The following is a 22,717-nucleotide window of genomic DNA, read 5'->3' as shown; positions in this document are numbered from 1 at the left end:
GTGTGCCCAGAATGGAGATGGAGAGGGTAGGAAGATCTCTGAACAACAAGCTGCCTCCCACAACTTCTTCTGCACCTTCTGTTTTCACCTAGTAAAGAATCTGATGAACGGAGACATCTTCACGTATCAACTGGATTTTATTTCTTCAAAAATGGGGAAAATTGTTTATTCTTAGGGATAATTCTGACTTAAAACTATAATAGTGACCCTAATTTAAAGGTCTGCCCACTCCTCTTTTGTTTTATCTAAAACTGTGACTAAATGCAGATTTCATAGTTTCAACACCGCATCTTCTTCTCCTTGCCTCTTCTGCTTTGCCATCTTGCCTGATTTTGATAAGTCAGCTGCTATTTGTTTTGTGATCTTCATTTGCCTAACAAGATATTATTCTAATCTGGATCTGACAATACAAGTGGGTATAAAAATAAAATGAATAACATACCATTTTCTGTGGCAAGTGTCAGAATGGTTATATATGGAAACAAAAGGAATAAAGCAAGTGTTTGCAAGAATGCTTTGAATCTCAGGATTCTTAGAAACACTATACAGATAATCCTTGGATTATGATGGCAATTGGGATCGGGATTGCTGTCACTAGGCAATGCGGTTATAAAGTGTGACGTCACAAGCTTCTGGTGAGCCACCATGGTGAACTGATGTTCCTCTAGAATAAAGGGACACATTGTGGCTGAAAACAGTCCTTGAATGTGGTATTTGGGCTGCCAAAATCTCTCTGGAGCAAGGAGAGATTGCAAGATCACCCATATGTACTCTGGACAGCTGTTTTTTTGCAGCTGGCTTGAGATCATCTGCGAGTCGCAGGATTCCATTGTGCTTATAGCTGCTAATGTCACCTTTATGGACTTTAAGTTCAACCAAGGCTCATCTCTTATTCACTTTGGATTTTTTATATGTCTGTGTGTGTGTGTGTCTGTCTGTCTATCAATGTGTGTGTGTGTGTGTGTGATGTTTTTTAAAGACTGAGAACTTTCAGATTGGCAAGTTTTATTTGAAATCACAGGGTGAGTTTTTTTTCAATCCTTTTAAAAAAGAAGTTTAACTACAAATTTAAAGATTTGTAACAGAAAAAGAATCTTTTTTTAGAATATACAGCAAAAGGATGATTAATGTTGGCTTTAGAAAGTTTTAAACAGCTTAAGGGCTCAGATTGTTAGCCCTCTCAGGTAAACCAGACAGGAAACACGACCAGATGAGCTAATTCAACTTTATTGTTAGGCTACATTAACAGAATCTTGCAAGTCTGAAAGTACAAATCTCCCACTGTCCCTATTTATTGCCTAATTATTTAGGGTGGGTCCTTTCTAGTTTCTTTCTCTTCCCACTGTTCTCTTGTGGACTCCTCCCTCTTTTATTAAATCATTCCCTAGGCAGCATTTCTTCCCCCCATCTTCCATGGTCATTCTCACATTCCATTACAGAGATGGACTTAAGACTTTGAAGTTAATTGAAAGGATCCTTTCTTGTGGAAAATGTCTATGTTTATCTTTGTAATAACTGATGACTTCGAAGGTTGGACACTAGAGGGTATCAGATGGCTACTTTAAAATAGATTTTTGATGAATAGGAACAGGAAGCTTTAAAGTTATTTACCTCTATAGAAGAATCAGAAGGTGTTTCTGAAGAGGAACAATCCCCATTGAATAAAATTGAAATTAACTTGCAGGTGGATTCAAAAATGATAGTTTACAAGAAAGAGATAGAAATAATGGATTTACAAATGAGGCTGAATGATGATTTAAAAGACATACAAATAATAAACCAGAAGAGTGATGTGGATAATTTTTTTACATTGGACTTCCAAAAGGGATTTGCTGAAGTTGCCACACTGAAATTACAAAAGAACCTTGACAAAGACACCAAGAATTTTGAGAGAAGAGACAAAGAGAATATGAGAAAGCAGATGCTAGAACTTTCTTTGAGGAATCTCAAGATCATGGGGATCAAAAAGAAAGAATGTAAAATTGGTTTTTTTGATCAAGGTTAAAATAATGGGTTGCTATTTATGGTAATGTTCAATGGTTTTTGACTGGGACTGGATGATGATGTCTTAAATATTTTGTTTATTTGAAGAGAGGAAATGGGGGGTATATTTAAATAGAAATGGAGATATAGATATAAAAGGGAGGATTCAAATAGGGCTTTAACAAGTATAGTTTGTAATAGTTATGTTGTTATTTCTGATAACCCTTACTGGACTTTTGCTGATTAATATGGAGAGATGAGGTTTTAGAGATGGGTTTATAAAGGATGGGGTGAGGTATGGGATGAAGAGTTATTTGGTTTTACTTTAAGAGATAGTGATAAGATGTTACTGTTGATTATACTTGCTGGGAAAGAAGGGGGAGATTTCTTTTTCTCTTTTTTTTCTTTTTCTGCACTTTTTAAATTTTTAATTTTTAAAATATATTTCTATACTATGTAGACTGTATTAGTTTTATCTGTATAATATAATCTTCAAGAAAATTATTGGGAAAAAAAAGTAAAGTGTGATGTAATGTGACCACATTGCTTAGCAACGACAATCCCAGCAGTCCTGGTTGCCATTGTAACCCCAAGATGTGTGGGTCATTAAGTGGGAAGTGGCAGGATTCCCAGTAAAGAGCACTGCTGTGCTGCACGGGGGTGGGAGAGGGCAGGGGAGGCCCTGAGAGGCCCAGTGCAGTCTGTGTGTAAGTTGGGAGAGGCTGGGAGAGGGGGATGCTGTGTTGCTGCATGAGCACAGGAAGGCCATTGGGGTGGAGAGCACAGTGCAGTGTGAGCGCAGAAAAGCTGTGGGGTGGAGGGTATGGCACAGCATGTCGCAAATGCAAGAAAGCCAGAGGGACTTACTGGAGTGACTTGCGACCTTCCCTGCTGGCTTCCCCATTGACTTTGCTTGAAGGAAGTCAGCAGGGAAGGTCACAAATGGCAGTCATGTGACTCCAGCTCCCTGCAACGTCAGAATCATAAGCCAAGTGCCCAGATTGTGATCTTGTGACTGTAGGGGTGCTGTGATCACCAGAACTTTAAGGATTGGTCATAAGTCCATTTTATTCAGCACCACCACAACTTTGAACAGTCACTGAACAAATGGACGTAAGCTGAGGACTACCTGCCAATCTGGCGTCCATGCAAAGTTAATTCACACCTGTTTGTTTGTACAGTTTTGATTACTACCTGTCGTGAAGCATTACAATCCATGCTCTAACATCAAATCTTCCAGTTAGAAAGGGAACACCTTTTAAAGCCTGACCTGGGTATCCCTTCCGTGTAGCATCCATATTCTAAGTTACGGGTTGTTAAATGAAGAAGATTTCAGTACTGTTGTCAAGACAACCTTTCAGTCATAATGTTGGCAATATCAGTAGAGTCATGACACTGCCACATCAACATACTCTGACAATTTTCTTCAACTGAACATAAACATGGTGCACAAGAGCTTTTGGACTGTGAAAGGATGAGAACAGAAGCTCATGGCAAGATGTATACCATGTTTTTTATGACAAAACAAAAAAATACAAGGAATTAAAAAACAGAATTCCTACAACCCCCCTGGCATACACTTGTGCGTGAGCATATACACCTGTTTGGTTAGGTCTAATTATTGCCCAATTTTCATACCATCTCTAGAGGCTTCACGGTACCATCAATCACCGTCTGTTCTACTAAAGATTTGTCAGTCTGTTTGCTTACCAGGTTCTTTTGCTTGTTCTTTCACTTTCTCAAACTGCAACCTATTTAACATAATTAAGATATGTGTGCATATATACACACACACAGACATACAAATGTCCTATTCTGCTCAAGCAGATAAACTCTATTTAATAAGACTCACTGTAGAGCAGCCTGCTAGATGTTCCAGCCCATTATGTCATATATCTGAAGTGAAAATCAAGGAAGAAAGTGCTGCAGAGCCTGGTGAACTGATCGTCAATGGAACAGACATTATAACTTGACATTTAATATAAGAAAGTTATAATTTATTGCTGTGTAAACTAGGTTGATAGGGACACGGTGGCGCTGCGGGTTAAACTGCTGAGCTGCTGAGCTTGCCGATCAGAAGGTCGGCGGTTCAAATCCGCGTGACGGGGTGAGCTCCCGCTGCTAGTCCCAGCTCCTGCCAACCTAGCATTTTGCTTGTTAACGGAGAATTGCTTGTTATTAAGAATTGGATGTTACTGTATTTTTGGTTTTATTTGTACTATGCACTGCCAGGGTCAGTCTGATTTGGAGATATGAATGAATAAATAAAAGTTTCTCAGAGCTATAATCCTGAGAAAAAGGGCACACACTTGTTGAGATTCACTTACTTACTATCAATGATAGGAGCCTAAAACAAAAGCAGCTGAAAAGAGTATGGATTGGGATACAGTGGGGTGAGTGTTAGGGAACAACTATTGTTGTTCCTACCATATCATAAGAAGAGCGGAAGCTTTTCAAGGTACTTCTAGACATGTTTCTGGGAAACTACAGTTCTCAGAAGTTCTTTCTAATGTTCCATAAGATATCTGACCAGACAGTGGAGAAAACTTCAAAAAAATGATGTGGGAATAACTCCACCAGCTATAAAGTCTCTTTGGCATCATGTTATTTTACAAGCTTCCTCAAAATATACTGTACCCCATATGGTTTTCCTGGATATTTATCTATGAAGAACAAGTAACAATGTAAAAGGCTTATAGGACAGCAACCTTTCCCCTGCTCTCTGCTTCACTTTTTATGTTACCTGGCTCTATTTCAAGAGAATAGCTGTCAATTTCCAGGTTAAGACGCTGAGCTGCTGCATCACAGAAATCTTCCAACACACAGTGAACAGCCTTTGTGATGTTGTATGGCACTGACTTGGCAAACTTCATTTTGCTATTTACAATCACGCTTCCATTGCGGAAATTCAGTATTTCCAGCTGCTTAAATCCTGTAAGATTGGACTGTAGGTAGGGAAGCAGCTGAAAAACCAAAGAAAAATATGTTGCTATTATTGTCACATACATGCACTGTTTATTTTGGGAAAGACAAATTTACTCTGTTTTACTGACTTTCCATCTGATACCAAGGCAAATTTCTGTATTAGTCTTTCAGCAGCAGTTCTCAAGATAGATCTTTTAAAACAATCTAAGCAAGACAGCTAGAGTGCCCTTTTGATGCAAATTTCATTCATAGACTGCAATCCAGTTAAAAAGAAATCAATGACATTTAAGGTTACTTAAAGGTAAATTGCAGCTATATGAGTGTTTCTTTTAATTTCATATGGATTTTGCCCACAGTAGGTTATACAAGTAGAAGGAGTGAGCTCCAGATTTGTAAAACATATAAGCAACAAAATGTTGGACTAAGATATAATTCTATGGTATTTGTCATTCCACAACGATTACCTGAGTCTCTATATTATACAGAATATTGTTCACATGCACTTTCAGGACAATGAGATATGAACATTCAATTTCCTGTAGAATCTGATTTGCATAAGAACATAACATGAAAGATGTATTATCACACAGAACAAAATTAATAGTCATCTGTAAATTATTATGCTGTTTGAAATTTATGTACTTTCATAGGATTGGACTGTAAGTAAAACAGAACAAATTCAATGTTGACTGCTATTCTCTTCGGGCCAAAATAGGTACTATAACCTCAAACGCACATTTCTTTGTATTAACTTGTATTGCTCACCCATGAAACAAGAGATTAACAATAAGTTAACCCTCCATCTACCACCTTCCAACATTTCTCCCTTCCTAGTTCATTTTGGCATCAGAACTGAAAAGAAAAAATGGCTATAAAAGACTGGGTCCAAGAAGCTGAAAAATGCATCCTGAACTAGCATTTCTTAAAAATTTCAAAAATCTAAGCAGAATCAGATTTAGTTAATATTGGGAGGGAAAATCACAAGGCAATCCCAGGGCTTAAAACTAATCCAGGAAATCAAATAAAGAAAAAAAAATAAGCAAACAAGTGGCAATGATTAACCACTGCTGTATTGTTGCCAAGAAAACAGGAACATATCCATGTCATCTCTGGGAGCCAAGGTGAACTTGAGGAGGCCTTTACCTTATAGGATCAGTGCATAGAATCAAGTAAATAGCACATGAAGGCTGAGACTGTAAGCAGAAGGAACAGTAGTTTTCTTCTGAAAGTACTTTTAACTATCAATTCAATTAGTTTTTATTTGTTCTATTTCAATTTTAATTGGGGCCATAATGTCCTCAGAGTTCTCTTTGGGGTGGGGTGGGGAATTATCCACAAATTCAATACCATCCTTTGTCACCTACCAGCTGTATGAACTGTTGTTCAAGTGCTTTGTACTCAGGGGAACTCTGATTGAAGAGGTCATTGGAAAAGCGCATGTTGGTCACCCTCAAGCTGAAGAATACCACCAGCTCTTGGCCTTGGATTGCGGTTGTCATGGAACTTGTGGTTATATACTTCAGGGAAGGAGCTGGAGTCATACCTGGGGTTTCTGGCAATGCATTGTAGCCACTTCCCTCCTTCTCCACTGCCACTGGGGCCATTATGTCAGTGATAGCTAAGTCAATGGCAAGGTCCTGCACTCCCATTTCAAAGCCAGTTGCAGCTGCCCACATGGAACTTGTTGCCTCAAAAGATTGGCCCATGACAATGGAAGGGCCACTGGAGGTATCTGCTGGCAATAAAATGAACTGATCTGTAGGTCCCAGAATATCGTCTCTTGGAATGACAGATGGTAGCATGCTCAAGGGCAGCAAAACCTCATCCCCTGAAGATTCCAGTTGGTCTGTAATCTTTTCTTCTAAAAAGGAAATAAATTGGGTTTGATTTTTTTGTTTTCAAATTACAGTAATTTGTTTCCTACCTGGCTGGATACAAATCCTTTCAGACTGTTCTGCAAGCAACACAAAACTATATTAATAAAATCATATAAAATGTGCAATAAGCTCATGAGGAGCTTTTTACAGAGCAATTGGTGGTCATAGCCCAAAGAGGAGGAGGCAGGGTAAATGTAGTTCAAGCGGGTTAATTGTTGCCTGTTTTATGCTCTCTCAGAATGAAAACCAAATAATTTTATATGAGCTGTGTTCACACAACATGTTTAGTTAAAAATCTTGCTTAACGTATGTCCACACAACCTAGACTTTGAAACAGTCATCATTCTGGGTTCTTGAATTTGTGTCCTTAGAGGATCCTTAACACAGATTCCAGAATATGCTGTAACTTAAAACTCTTTTATACATAGTGCTTTAAGACATTGCACTCAATCCTCCATCTAGTCTACTTTCTATTCCTTTCCTAAGTCCTTCCTCTTCCTATCTGTGGCAACATCTCCTATGACTTGTAATACTACATTACACCGTGTTGGAAACTGGCTTTTGTGCTTAAAGATTGTTGGTAGGTTAAGGAAATACACAAGATTACCTCTGACTCCATCCAATTTTATTCAAATCATGTCCTTTATTTTTAAAGGATTATAAAAATAAGACAAGGGGGCAAGGAGGTATGAGGATATATAATATTATTATTTAGTGACAGGTGTAGCATTGTATCTTAAATGTGATTATTAAAGAGTTGAATTTTGTTGACAGTTCAGGAGAAAGTACATAACCTACCTCCTATTTTCTTATGTACCAGTTCTTTTTAACTTCAAGTTATTTTCATAATCTACTTTCAGTACTGAGCTTCTGAATCTTTCCTCTATGGAGTTCAATACTTAGTAAATGTCTTGTCTTTCCTCAGAAATAATTTCCTCTAAATTTATACTTGCTTATTAATTATGCTTGTACCCTGCTGTAATCACAATGAATTTTGATATACATGACTTCCTTTATAATCGCTTGCTATCAAAATACTACAAGTTACCATTTTCTTCATTAAAATGTCATGTACTCCTAAAAATTTTGGAGTTTTACTTCAAATTTGTTGACACCTTCCCTCTGTTACAACATATCCACCTCTATCCACATTTATCACCCAATAGCTTATGCTGCATAGGATGAGCAATATTACTACCTTTAATCTTTCTGGAAGGTATAATCCAATACCTCTAGCACAGGTTGGGGAAGACACTGTATTAAATGTTTAATGTATTAATTTCATTTTTCTGGTAAATAGAGACTTCTTAATCTCCACATAGTCCATTCTATACTGCTGTGAAAAGAAATGGGTTGAGCTCCAGGTGAGGTTGTGAAGATCACTTATACAGTGCCTATTCATATACCTTGGTCCTGACTATATTTTTTCAATCATCCTCCTCATGTCCGTAATACAGATAGTCTACACTGCTTTGGTCAGCAAAGCAAATTAGTGCTAAATCCTGTAGGTGAAGATTTTAATCAGAACTCAGAAGATACTATATAAAACAAAAGAGCCACACTCTCTCAAGTAGTAGCAGCAGTCAAAAATACATTGGAGAAATCACAGAAGAGACAAAGGGTGAGGTGATTTTCCTTTGCTGAAGCTGTGTTTCTAAGCTGCAGTGATGGGAGTGCAGGATATTTCTGTGTGCTTGTATTTTAGGCAGCTTATGGAATTAGTGTTTCCTAATGAGGATTATAAAGTAAGAGCAGTCTCACTGAAGTCTATAAAAGCTCCAACGCAGCGTGAGTCTAATTAGATACCTACAAAAAAAGAGGGCAATTACAGCAGGTCAGTTTGATGTAGTTAAATGAACAAGATTAGGTTTTCTGTTTATCAAATCCTAAATCCATATGTAATTCATTTCCTCAAGTGCTGTAAAAATAATGTGTGAGAAAAGATAAGTTAACTATAGAAAACTGAATGCCACTTAATAACAAAAATATATAGGCTACAAGCCAATATAGAATTAAAGCTGTATTTCTATATTATTTAGAAGTAAGCCCACTGAACTCAATGGACTTACTTCTCAGTAGAGCTTTATCAGGTTAGGATGGTAAATACACTCTGCTGGATTGTAGCCCTTTTTTGGGGCCTAAAAGTAGTACAGTATCATTTAGGATATATAGGCAATTTTTCAGTAATTCATAAAAGCTATTTTGCTGGAATCCTATGCAATAGATAAGAACATTGTCTGTTGTTGTTAAATATCTTTTTCCCATGGCTTTTGGGAGGCAGTTTCTGCTCCTTAGCATGTAGAGATCAATCCACTGGTATCTACTTGCATTGCCAACTTGTCATTTCCTGAGCTCTCCCATGCATTTTTATTTAGAAATTCCATTTTATGTTTAAGACTGAAGCCTGTACTATATTCTAATGTCTAAGTCAACTTTTCACAAAAATAAATAAATAAATACTGAAATTTGTAGATTATAAAAGATCAACTCCAGTCAGTTAAAAACAGATGACATGTCGAACTAAATAAATTGTTGATTACTGGAAAGCAGTGAACATGCATATATTTATTATGTAAATAGTAACTGGGGATGGGAGGAAAGGGCTAAGCATCTTTTAGAGTTGGGCAGAGCAGAAAAGGGGATTAAGTTCTCTTCCTGGTCATATTCTTGATCAGAACGGTTTTTCAGAAGTTGATAGCTAAAGGGAAATGTCCACCAGCACCACCAGGCACTTTCTCTGAAACACAAAACAAAATAACCCTTGAGAAGTGGTTTTTGGCAGGGTTCTCCTTGAGCTTCCATTAATCTTTAGGTTGATCAGATTTCCCATAGCTGTATTTTATGTAAGAGATTTATGTGGTTGTACATAAATATGCATTCATTATGCTGTTACCTCTGCAGTAAGGGAATAGCACTCAGGAAGTGGTGGGTGGCCTGCAGTGGTGACAGGCCAGGCAGAAAGTACAGATCTGCCCTTAGGTATCAGCATAGAGGGCAAGAAAAAATCTTAACATTTTTCTCTATGATTTTACATGTCCTTTGGATTATTTGGAGGGAAGGATGAATGCACTCTGTGGCACATCTCTGACCTGCTCACATTACATCTGGAAGCCTTTGGCTTAGCTGGACAGAAACAAAGAGGGCTAAGACAACTTAGAGCTAGGCAACTGAGAAATAAATACTGAAGTAGATATTCTATGGTCTGAGAATACTTTTTAACAACTGAAACATAAAATTGTACCCTGTGCATCATTGGCTTTCAAATTATACTCATTGCTGATACAAATCTGAGGAGCAGTTAGAGTTGTCATTTTTTATGTATGACAAGCTATTTGTCCTGGGACAAAATGGAGAAAATACCTGGGAGAAAATAGAGGCATTTACCTCCAAAGCATTTGAGATGTTGAGAGTATATGTGTATGTTTGCGAGTAAGGACAGCATTTGGCAGTTTTTTAAAATTACATTTTGAGAAGCTCAACATTCAACAATATGGTTTCTCTGTAATGGAAGAAGTAAGAGTCCATATTAAATCTTAAAAAGGAAGTTAAAACCTGGTTTTCTGCTGTGGTGGGCATCGGGCTATGTGATAGATTGGACATTATGACAAATGCTTTCATTGTCTAATTTAACGCCCAGAAATTTAGCTCTGTAGTATCAGGCTGACAAAAACTAACAAAGCACAACACATGCAAGAGTGACATGGAAGAATATATCAAGATTCCTACAAAAAGAAAGAGAAAAGCCAGCAAAGAATTATTATGTTAAAATAAAAAAGCATTAACCAGGCTGGTTCCATTGCAATGCTTGTTTTCCCTCAATTACTTATTATGTGTTCTTCTCAATGTACCCAGGCACATCAGCTATGGCACATTCTGGTTGGCTTGGAGTACATTTTAACATATTGGATTTATGGAAGAATTTATAAAGGGTATCTGGCTGAGGGTAGAATTTTGCTGTGCAGTTCTGATTATATTTCTTTGATCTTTCCATATGTTGAAAACTAGTTTGCAACATCCTAAATCAACATTCCTAGGACTGAAAATCTAAATGTAATTAGCATGAAACAAAATGCTTTTGCTGGAAGAAGCCACTGTGAATCTGGCAAATTCCCAGAGAAATCCAGAATAGAGCACTAATTTAAAAAGTCCCACTAGAATAAATACATGTTAAACCAAAATGCAGCACATAGAGGGTGGCTGTATGTATTAATCTGATGTCAAGTCTCATGTCATCAAAATATAATGTAATGATCAAAGAAAAGTGGTCCTATTTCTTCTATCCTCTACAGTATATCCTGGCTTCATGTCATTTTTAACACACTTGTCGCAGGGAACAATATTTGCAGGCAGTGAATAATACTTGCAACTTGTGATGGAAACATTAACAATGATTGTCAATTTGTGATCAAAGTTAATGTATGAAAGTGAAAAGAATATGAAAACTGAGTTCTTCTTACTTGGCTATACCTTGTACTTCCAAAATAATTTTTAAAATTTCTTCAGATTTCAGATTATTCAGGATGCTTTGAAACTTAGAGCCACAGTTTATTCCAAAAGAGGCTTCAGAACAAAAATATTTCATCTCAGTCTAGGTTACTGCTGATAGGCCAGTGTGTGTTATATGATCTTGACATTTGAAGCCAGCATATTCACAGAATGGAAAACTAGCTCCCCAGTAAACAACTGACACTGTTCTCATCGTGGACATGCCAAATTAGCAAGGATCAATTGTACAATTTCTAATCAGAGGAGGAATGAATGAGGCATCCTGATATACTTTCAATTTCTTTGCCATTATTGCCAGTGGTGTGGGTGGTTATGTGGCAATAGTTTTGTTACAACTCTGGGTGATTTTGTTTAAGGATGACAATGGCCAAGATGAGCTTTCCCTCAGACAAGTCCTTACAACTGTACAGACTATCAGAAACTGATATTGATTTCCAGAAGTCTATATCAGCCTGTTTGGCTGTTTGGAATGTGCCAAACATGTAAATTGACAAAGTGGGCATGCCAGAGATAGCATGAACCTCTAAACCTCTAATGCAAGGATTCCAAATACACACAGCTGTCACTGATTTTGGAGATTATGGAGGGATGTATTTCCCACAGGGAAGCTAAGTCTCTTATTTGTATGTTTTGTTTCTTAACAGTGCTATCAGGTGTGCCTTCACACACAGACATATTCATTCATTCATTCATTCATTCATTCATTCATTCATTCATTGAAGTTATATAGCTGCCCACCTCATTCTTGTGACTTTAGGTGACTCATGACAAAAAATGCAACACACAACTCCCCATAGGCTATCATAAAAATAAATAACAAAGGTAGGCAAGGCCCCTAAATAAATCTATCTCATTATCAAAATTCTGTACATGGCAGGCTCCACTAGCACCCTGGCTCCAGTGCCTTAGGGAAAAACCAGATCTTCAAGGTTTTCCAGAACACTAAAAGGGTTGGGGCCATCCTGATATCAGGGGAAAAGGCTGTTCATAGGGCAGCTATATCTTAGAAAAATAAATACATTTGAAGAGAATAATAAAAGCAAATTATAAATCACTTGTGATTTAAAATTTGCTTTTAAACTTAGTAAAGTTAATGCTTTACTAAGAACGTAAAGCATTAACTAAATCAAGATCAACTGTTGATTTTTATTTGGAATAAGAGAATTATTCCAAAAGAATGTGTTTAAACTTTCTCTCTTTAGCTAAGCCTGTTGAGAGATGGGTGGGAATCAATTAACACGAATCAATAGCAGAATTTATTAAAGTGATGGAGAATATCCTTAATTTTAAAAAAAGCATACCTTCATTTTAATCAATAAAAAACAGCAGATACTTCTCTCCATACTTGTTCAACCAGGAAAAGTATTGCTAAGAAATTATTTTCTTTTCATTATTTTAAGATAACTCATCTCTTTCTTATCCCCTCTGCCAAATTCTTGTCACTCCGAATAATAATAGTTAACCTACTTAAGTAACTGCTTTAGTCTGGGATTAGAAACCAGTCACCAATGTTAAAATAATGCCAAAAGATGAAGATGAGTGTGACTGACCTTGGCTTCTATTGAGTAATAATGTCTCTTTAGGCAATTGTTATAATTTAAATGTAATTTTATCATTATTTGCTTCTGATCCTTGATTAACATAATTGAACTGAAATAAAACTTGACAAATTTTAAAAATGAGAAGAAGGAAAAAGGCACCCTTTCTGCAAACTATTTCTGAAGTAATTGCATTATGGAAGAGCCACTGCCAGTCTAAAACTAAATCTCACCTGAGAAGAAGAAATCTTGATTGTGGTCAAATACCACAACCTAATAAAACTCAATAGTATAAAAGAAGTTACATAAAAGTATAAAAGAAGTTACATAGAAAAAAGATAATTAATTGGATATATCAATTGATCAGCTACATATTTTGCATATGACTCATAAAATTTTGGCTACATTTAGAGTAACAGAGTTATGAATAACTGAAAGTGAAAACTGTAAGTAAAATTGACCAGAATGTCCAGGAAATGTGCTTCAATGTGAGGTTATCAATTCTGACCATGTTCCAGCATAAAACAGGCAATATAATGAATCATGTTTAACAATTTCAAGAGTGCCTCCACTGTATGGGCAAAACCTATTCCAGATTCTGTATCTCCCTCTAGGACTGTAGTAGGAAAGGCATCAAACTGAGCAAGGAGAACGTCCTTCAGTACTTAGGGATAAAAATGAGACTTAAGATATCTAGCAGGTTAAGGAGGGTGAATGAGCTGATCAGCAGTATTTCACTGGGAAGAGATGCCAAGTCTAATTTGATACCAATATCTTTAATCTGCTGTTTCAACATTATTATTGCATGCTTGTACCCAAATGTAAGAAGTTAGGGTAATGAAAATGCAAGTAGCAGCTCCATTTTTTCCCCTATTGCTTTGGGCCAGGATGAGATGAAATTGTCAATAAGGATTTGAGGTACCTGACCTACAGGGACAAAATGTATTTTGGCCCTATATGTGAAAATCTATAACCAGACGTTGGTCTCAATCCAACTGATGCCAGCCTTACAGTGGAGAACTGTACCTAAGATATAACAGGAGACTTGAAATATATTCCTAAGAAATTTGCTCTGAACTCTTTCTAGAGGACCAAAAGAGTTATATAGGCCTAGATGGGCAGCAAATAATAGCTGTGCTCTAACTTTAGCCTAGTACATTGACCTGACACTTCCTCTATTACCTAATAGGTAAGAACATGGACTGGTAATAATACAGACCCCAATTTTGGTCATGGATTAACTAAACTGGCTTCAGCAAGCTATTCATTCTCAACCTCACCTCTCCTTCTTCTACATGTTTCCCCAGTACAAGAAATTTGCTAAGAAATTTGAGATGACATATATCAAAATCTTCAAACATTCAAAATATAGTATATGTCAGGGTCTTACGGTATATAAATGCTGACATTAAAATTAATAGTTAATTAAGAGTGCCTGAAGGGAAATAGAAGACATTTTCACACAGGTAAATGGACAGTTAAGGGAGGACTTGCTTTCTGATTTTTGCTAGCACAGGATAAAAGAAAGGGATCTGCTGCTCAGCTAAGAATCTAACAACTTACCTTGCTTGGAGAGGATGCTGGAAATCGGGTATTTTGTCTTTTCATCTTCGCTCTTCTGACTGGCAATTTCTTTAAATGTTGAAGTAAAGAGAATCCCTGTGCTACCCAAGACATTAGAAGACAAGGTGGGGATTGGGTAATCTACAATGAGGTTGGTCTCCTCAATCTCATTAAAGGTTTTGGTCACTGTTGCTAAACTTGCATAAATGAAAGGCATTACAGAGGTCTATAAAGAAGAGGAAAAACAAAATAGTGGCAATTTTCATTTACACTTTATTGTTTGACTAAATATAAGTTTTATTTCCACTTTAATTTATATGTTAAGATGTTAAAATGTTCTCCTAAAAGATAAATATTGGCCTGTCCATCTATCCATGAATATTTCTATAGGATTATTCATTTGTCCTGGTTGGCTGTACATTCTGTTGATACAAACCAAAGAGTATAAATGTGTGAAACTCTTGGAGCTCAACCCAAGACCTTTAGCTAAGGCACAATGAGGACTTTCTAACCATTTTCAAATCTCATATCTCATGATAGTCCCTTCACCTTATCCCCAGCCAACAGCGGAGGCAGCTTAAAGTTGTCTTTAGCAGTTTCCCTTTCAAAATTGTTTTTCCCCATCTTGTCTCAGGACAGTTCTTCCCAAGGATACAATCTATGATGCTTCAAGTGCTAAAGCTGGAATTGGCCCAGTCTTCTTGGCCTTTTAGGCTGCTGCAGACATGCCCTTTCACCCCTAATCCCTTGCTGGAGTTTTCCACAGCCATTCCTCTTTTGGCAGTGGAAGATTCTGGCTCTTTCAAGTTGTACTTCCAATGCCCCGATTGCATGGATTGTCTCTGAGGTATTGGAGACTTAGCAGCTAAAGAACAATGTTTTATGCCTCATGCCAATCTTGGCAACTAATCGCCAGGCTGTCAGGGTTTCAGATGTTTGGGTTGAGTCCGCCCTTCTTTTCTTGCCACCCTGTCACCTGGCAGCCTGGTGATACTCTCCTGTTTTGCTGGGTTCCCCCTCCCAACCCAAAGATCATCTTTCTTGGTACCAGGTTTTGATAGATGTCTAAATCTGTGAGTCCATCCTTCAGTCCTTCAGCCCCGGCCTCCGCTTACAGTAAGAAAAATGACTGGTGTATGTTTTTTGGCTGGTTGGTAACCTATTATGAATGGCAAACAAAGCCAGAGGATCTGCCAACCACTTTTCTTAACTTGCCCTTTGTTAACTCTGTGCTGAACTGAGGTTTGGTAGAATGCTAATCTTATTCACCATTGAAGTTTTGTTGCAGAACAAAGGCAATAAATGCTACTCACCAATTCAGGTCCAGCTAGAGCATCTGTTACCATTGACTGCACATCATTATTTATGTTACTAGAAGGCCTGATGATTTCTGCAGAATGAGACAAATAAAATGGTCATTTTTCATCAAGTTTGCCTAACTACCAGCTATCAAAACTGACCAAAGTGTGTCAATTATTATATACACTTCTGTTATAAACAGGGACCGTGCCATACGACAAACCTAACAGTAAAACTGCTGTTTTTTCCTCTTTGTTGTCAGTATCAAATGAATCTGTAAAGAGATGTTTCTTAGTCTATGGAGCTAAAACCTTTAAGGCTCTGATCTGAGATGGCAGTGCACTTGCATTTCACCATGACTTCCTGGGGCTTCTGACTATCTTAGAAAGCTGAATTGATTAATTCTGCAAATCAGTCGGTTTGGGCTTCTGCTCCAGATGAAATGCAGGCAGGAATACCTTCAAGATGCCTTCTTCCCTCAAGAAGCCAATTCCTTAGGCTTCTCCCCCTCCATGCTTCTCTGAGGTGAACAGTGGGGAGGGGCACAGGGTACCAGCGATGTCCTATTGACAGTCTCCCTTCCAGCTTCCTAGAGTGCTGCCTAAAAGGAGGAGGAGATGGTAGGGACAGTTACTAGGCATTGTGCAGCAGCCCCAAAATCGTCCTTGCAGTGAGGGGGTAGTGAAACCAGTTGCTGCATAGAAGGGGTCAAAGGGGAGTCCAGCCGGAAGGCACTATTAAAGATCCTGTTTCGGTGGGCCATTATGTATATATCACAGCAATTTCAGACTGGTACTGAATGCACGCTCAAGTGGAAGTACCGGTCAGTCCCAGCTAGGTTCAATCCATATGACATACAGATTTTTCATACACCAGTTTCTTGCATTCATAATGGGTATTTCTATTTTAGATGACAACCTAAACATCATCCTATGCTGTTTCCAAAGTTATAGAATTGGAATATCAGCCATATTTGCCTGATTCTTGGTAACCATCACGCCTCCTGCTGCCTCCATGTACAACTGCTCAGGTTTCGGTAGGTGTGCAGCCAAGACTGCAGTACAATGTTCCAGAGAGACTTCAGTGGCTGTACTATGAAGCCACCTTTAATCTTATCCTTTAAGTGCTCTTTGAAGTTTATTTTATAGCACTAGAAAGGGGGGGAGCAGCAACAACTCATCTCTTCCACAGCGATCCGGATAGAGCATTATTCTAAGGCCTTGCGGAGAGAATGTGATGGCAGTCATAAGACAGTGATGGAGAATGTTTGACCAAAAATTCTTCAAAGGGACATTCCTAAAAAGTGTCCCCAGAAAAACAGGTTGTGAGAAATTTCAGCTCAGCTCTAGAGAGTGAATTCCCACTACATTATTGCTTTTCCTTATCGGTTACGCTCAGAGCAGCTAATAACAGAACATGGCAGAAACACAACACAGCTGCCTCGTCAATAGATCACTAGTTGTATAAACAGAAGGCACAAAGGAACGGGTGTTGCTCTGTATTTCTAGCAATTTCCTCTTTCTGGTCGTATTCCTTTTACGTCCTGTTTGGGAAGATTTTAATTTCCTACAAAAAACATTTCTGGAAGGGTCAGGGAGCAACAAAGGGATGAATAAAATGGAATTAAATTTAAGATCTCAGTAAATGGAAATATAGAATGTTTGAATGATAATAGAATGGTTAGTTCTTTGTCCAGTAGGCAACAAATTATGTAAAATATGCTGACTTCTGAAGTGAGGCTATAGGGCAGCATCAGTGAAAAATATTTCTGCCTTTTGTAATTAGTCACCATACAACAGTTCCGCTCACTTAGTAAGGCTGCTTGGTGCATCCATTTATTTTTCTGTATCATCAAAGTCACTGCCATCTGCTTCCTGGATCACACCATTTGTATTTTAATAGACATTCCACCCAGCTGAGTACCACCAAAGCTAAAAAATATTTACCTATTAAAGTAAGCATCCACATCAGTTCAATCTACCCTAGTCTGGTTTAAATACTTTTGTTATCTGAAGATTAACTGACTATCACATGAAGACCATTGAGGCAGACTTGGGCTCTCTGACTCTGCTTTCTTATGGTACTTTCTGGTAACAGTGGACACAAAGGCTGCCTTTTACACTGAAGGCTGGTGAACTCCCAGCATCCCATTTCAAATCAGGATTTGGCCTTACTCAATAATCTCCTACTTTAATGGTTGAAATGCACTTTATCTTGGGCTGGTTCTGAAGGTCATCAGAAGCTTCCACAAGTACAAATACAGAACTCAACCTCTGGCAAGAGGAGGCTGGGAAGTGTATAATCCCAGGCTTGGTTTGGCTGCTGTGCTTATGTATTTGCTTCCAAGCATAATTCAGAATGCTGAATTTGACCTTTCAGGGCCTGCATAATTTAGAAAGCTGGTTCCCATATGTTCCTATCCCTCTCTCTGAGCTCCAAATAGAAAGCCAAGCTCAGTATTGGATATCTATAACTTATGATGCATACCACCTCTTTTGCAGACACTACAAAAACACCACAACTATATAGAATGCTAATGATGTTATCCAGTTGGGAGAAAAGAACAACATATGGAGGTTAAGAGATAAAAGGACTGCATGTCTCATAACAAGTCAAGCAAAGCAGATCATCCTGCTGACATATCTTCATTTCTAATTTGCTGCTTTTTTCTTTTTATTACCTGCTTAGATAGGCTTCTTAGTAGATTAATTATAAGTCAGTATAATGGTGGAGGACAAGGAAAAGAAGGAACACTATTCAAGAGCCAAAATCTTTGGGATTTGGTTGGGGAGGTGGGGAACAAAGCTTGCCCTCAAAATGAGAAATCAGATAGATGCACTAAAACAGTGAAATGGAGTGATTCAGAAAAGACAGGAAGGAAGCTGGTTATCCACTATGATATATCACAGAAGGGCAGCCCACAAGTTCCTGATACTTCTCCTTCTTCTGAGGAAGGAAATACAAGGCAACTTTGAACCAGGGGACTACCAAATTGCTTTGAGAAGTTAAGGGGAATATTAATTAATTTGCAGTAAGCATTTGTAATTGACTGACCATCCTTAAACTGGAGTGTTTCAAAGTCCATAGATAATGATTTATCTTCCTGTAGGACCATGGCAACCATCTGCTGAAGGTCTGTTACTTTTGGTATAAGTGCAGGTATCTCCCTCTCTGCACTAAGAGTGCTCTTCTCACTTTCAATTTTTTTGGTGTCAATAGTTGCAATACCATCCACAGGACCTTTAACTTCTGGACCATCTCTTTCGAAGTTTACAACATACTGTGCCACAGTGCTGCTTGTCCTGTAGTGTGGGAAGAAAAAAATATTGGTTTGTTGATGTGGGAGGAAATGGGAGCATGTTATATTATTTGGGGATTGATTTTTTTTGGCTAGTATGCTGAATTAAATTGCTATTAACAAATAACATCTTCCAGCTTCTTTTCTGGTTTAAATGTAATTACTGAGCTTATGGCGACATAAATAAAATGTCAGTGGCTACCAATTCATTTTGTAATATAATTCACATCAGTTTAACAAAGGTCAGCTTGACCATATTCAGGATTGTCCATGGGGGGGGGTTTAAAAAAGGGTCATGATGGTGGGCATGTTCATGTGACTGAAGCTTTGACTCCTTTTACATGCATGCACCATGGCACACAGAAATAAAAAGGGGCAGGCTTCCATCACATGGTTGTGGCTGCCATCTTGATACTTTGTACCCCCACCCGACCCCATGGTGCCTTGACTATATTATTGAAAAACCTATCCCAATACACCAGTGTTTCAGCAAGGTGAAAGTGCATCTCATTTACACAGAAACACAGTTTTAAATATATAAAATAAATAAAACAAGTAGTTTTTCAGGTCATATCACTCTTGAGGCATATAGGTTTTGGTAAAAGCAAAAATACCATCAGCAAAAATAAAATTCTCAAGAGATAGTGAAACAGTCCCCCCCACCCCCCACCCCCTGTTCAATATAGCCATTACCCAGATATCATCCTTGGAAAGAAAAGACATTAGGATGGTAAATATTGTTTTTTTAAACTATTTTTTCTCTTAAGTCCCTGAATCTGTTAAAGACAGGAATTGAACATCAATTGCCTGTAGGAAAATTGAATAATGGGGTGGGGGGAGGGAAACCTCACACATTGCCATTCTCTGAGTTATTTATTTGTTTATTTATCTGAATTAATGATTTTTTACTCCATATTTCTGTCCTGATCAGCCTTCAAATTGAAGTGGTCCTCTGGTGGCCTATAGAGTTTTCTGTAGTTTTATTCACAAGGCTGGCCCTTTGCCTCCCCTCAGAATGGTTCCCAAACTTCCCAGGCTTGCCAACAATCCAGGGCTGACTGTTTGCCTTCTGAGACTGTCTCAGAGCAGCTGGGGTTGGGGGTATCCAGGAGGGCTCAGGGGCCACTGAGACAATGAAATTCCTTCAGGAGTGGAATGTTCTCTTTTTTTGTGTGTTTTTTTTTTGTTTATTCGTTTAGTCGCTTCCGACTCTTCGTGACTTCATGGACCAGCCCACGCCAGAGCTTCCTGTCGGTCGTCAACACCCCCAGCTCCCCCAGGGACGAGTCCGTCACCTCTAGAATATCATCCATCCATCTTGCCCTTGGTCGGCCCCTCTTCCTTTTGCCTTCCACTCTCCCTAGCATCAGCATCTTCTCCAGGGTGTCCTGTCTTCTCATTATGTGGCCAAAGTATTTCAGTTTTGCCTTTAATATCATTCCCTCAAGTGAGCAGTCTGGCTTTATTTCCTGGAGGATGGACTGGTTGGATCTTCTGGCAGTCCAAGGCACTCTCAGAATTTTCCTCCAACACCACAGTTCAAAAGCATCGATCTTCCTTCGCTCAGCCTTCCTTATGGTCCAGCTCTCGCAGCCATATGTTACTACAGGGAACACCATTGCTTTAACTATGCGGGCCTTTGTTGTCAGTGTGATGTCTCTGCTCTTAACTATTTTATCGAGATTTGTCATTGCTCTTCTTCCAAGGATTAAGCGTCTTCTGATTTCCTGACTGCAGTCAGCATCTGCAGTAATCTTTGCACCTAGGAATACAAACTCTTTCACTGCTTCTACATTTTCTCCCTCTATTTGCCAGTTATCAATCAAGCTGGTTGCCATAATCTTGGTTTTTTTGAGGTTTAGCTGCAAACCAGCTTTTGCACTTTCTTCTTTCACCTTCATCATAAGGCTCCTCAGTTCCTCTTCACTTTCAGCCATCAAGGTGGTATCATCTGCATATCTGAGATTGTTAATGTTTCTTCCAGAGATTTTAACTCCAGCCTTGGATTCCTCAAGCCCAGCTTGTCGCATGATGTGTTCTGCATACAAGTTGAATAGGTAGGGTGAGAGTATACAGCCCTGCCGTACTCCTTTCCCAATCTTAAACCAGTCTGTTGTTCCGTGGTCTGTTCTTACTGTTGCTACTTGATCGTTATACAGATTCTTCAGGAGGCAGACAAGATGACTTGGTATCCCCATACCACTAAGAACTTGCCACAATTTGTTATGGTCCACACAGTCAAAGGCTTTAGAATAGTCAATAAAACAGAAATAGATGTTTTTCTGAAACTCCCTGGCTTTTTCCATGATCCAGCGGATATTGGCAATTTGGTCTCTAGTTCCTCTGCCTTTTCTAAACCCAGCTTGTACATCTGGCAATTCTCGCTCCATGAACTGCTGAAGTCTACCTTGCAGGATCTTGAGCATTACCTTACTGGCATGTGAAATGAGTGCCACTGTTCGATAGTTTGAACATTCTTTAGTGTTTCCCTTTTTTGGTATGGGGATATAAGTTGATTTTTTCCAGTCTGATGGCCATTCTTGTGTTTTCCAAATTTGCTGGCATATAGCATGCATTACCTTGACAGCATCATCTTGCAAGATTTTGAACAGTTCAGCTGGGATGCCGTCGTCTCCTGTTGCCTTGTTATTAGCAATGCTTCTTAAGGCCCACTCAACCTCACTCTTCAGGATGTCTGGCTCTAGCTCACCGACCACACTGTCAAAGCTATCCCCGATATTGTTATCCTTCCTATACAGGTTTTCTGTATATTCTTGCCACCTTTTCTTGATCTCTTCTTCTTCTGTTAGGTCCTTGCCATCTTTGTTTTTGATCATACCCATTTTTGCCTGGAATTTACCTCCAATGTTTCTAATTTTCTGGAAGAGGTCTCTTGTCCTTCCTATTCTATTGTCTTCTTCCACTTCCGCGCATTGCTTGTTTAAAAATAATTCCTGATCTCTTCTGGCTAACCTCTGGAATTTTGCATTTAATTGGGCATATCTCCCCCTATCACTGTTGCCTTTTGCTTTCCTTCTTTCTTGGGCTACTTCTAGTGTCTCAGCAGACAGCCATTTTGCCTTCTTGGTTTTCTCTTTCTTTGGGATGTATTTTGTTGCCGCCTCCTGAACAATGCTGCCAACTTCTGTCCAGAGTTCTTCCGGGACCCTATCTACTAAGTCCAGTCCCTTAAATCTATTCTTCACCTCCACTGCATATTCCTTAGGAATATTAGTGAGCTCATATCTAGCTGATCTGTGGGTCTTCCCTAATCTCTTTAGTCTGATCCTAAATCGTGCAAGAAGAAGTTCATGATTTGAACTACAGTCAGCTCCAGGCCTTGTTTTTACCGACTGTACAGATGTCCGCCACCTTTGGCTGCAAAGGATGTAATCAATCTGATTTCGGTGTTGTCCATCTGGTGAAGTCCATGTATAAAGCCGTCTCTTAGGTTGTTGGAAGAGAGTGTTTGTTATGCAGAGTGAATTGTCTTGGCAAAATTCTATCAGCCTGTGTCCTGCTTCGTTTTGTTCTCCCAGGCCATACTTACCTGTAATTCGAGGTGTCATTTGACTGCCCACCTTAGCATTCCAGTCTCCTGTGATGAAAATAACATCTCTTTGAGGCGTGTTGTCCAGTAGGTGCTGCAGATCCTCATAGAACTGCTCTACTTCAGCTTCTTCAGCATTTGTGGTTGGGGCGTATATTTGGATCACTGTGATGTTAGA

General features: G+C 38.6%; 2 protein-coding genes across 2 annotated transcripts in view; both read right to left on the bottom strand.

Annotated features, from left to right (window-relative positions):
• IMPG1 (interphotoreceptor matrix proteoglycan 1) overlaps positions 1 to 22,717 on the bottom strand; it is a 74,209-nt gene that overhangs the window by 2,839 nt on the left and 48,653 nt on the right. Inside the window, 6 exon segments of the mRNA XM_063297683.1 lie at positions 4,727 to 4,946; positions 6,273 to 6,769; positions 9,508 to 9,516; positions 14,393 to 14,461; positions 15,702 to 15,782; positions 18,746 to 18,993. Of these exon segments, the coding sequence (XP_063153753.1) occupies positions 4,727 to 4,946; positions 6,273 to 6,769; positions 9,508 to 9,516; positions 14,393 to 14,461; positions 15,702 to 15,782; positions 18,746 to 18,993 (1,124 nt within the window).
• LOC134503995 (cytochrome c oxidase subunit 7A2, mitochondrial) overlaps positions 1 to 22,717 on the bottom strand; it is a 410,163-nt gene that overhangs the window by 375,785 nt on the left and 11,661 nt on the right. The gene's annotated exons all lie outside the window — the stretch shown is intronic.

Source organism: Candoia aspera, chromosome 1 (assembly GCF_035149785.1).
Source record: "Candoia aspera isolate rCanAsp1 chromosome 1, rCanAsp1.hap2, whole genome shotgun sequence".
In the NCBI taxonomy this organism is placed as follows: Eukaryota; Metazoa; Chordata; class Lepidosauria; order Squamata; family Boidae; genus Candoia; species Candoia aspera.
The sequence above is the reverse complement of the archived record's forward strand: the minus strand, read 5'-3'. Positions and strand labels throughout refer to the sequence as shown.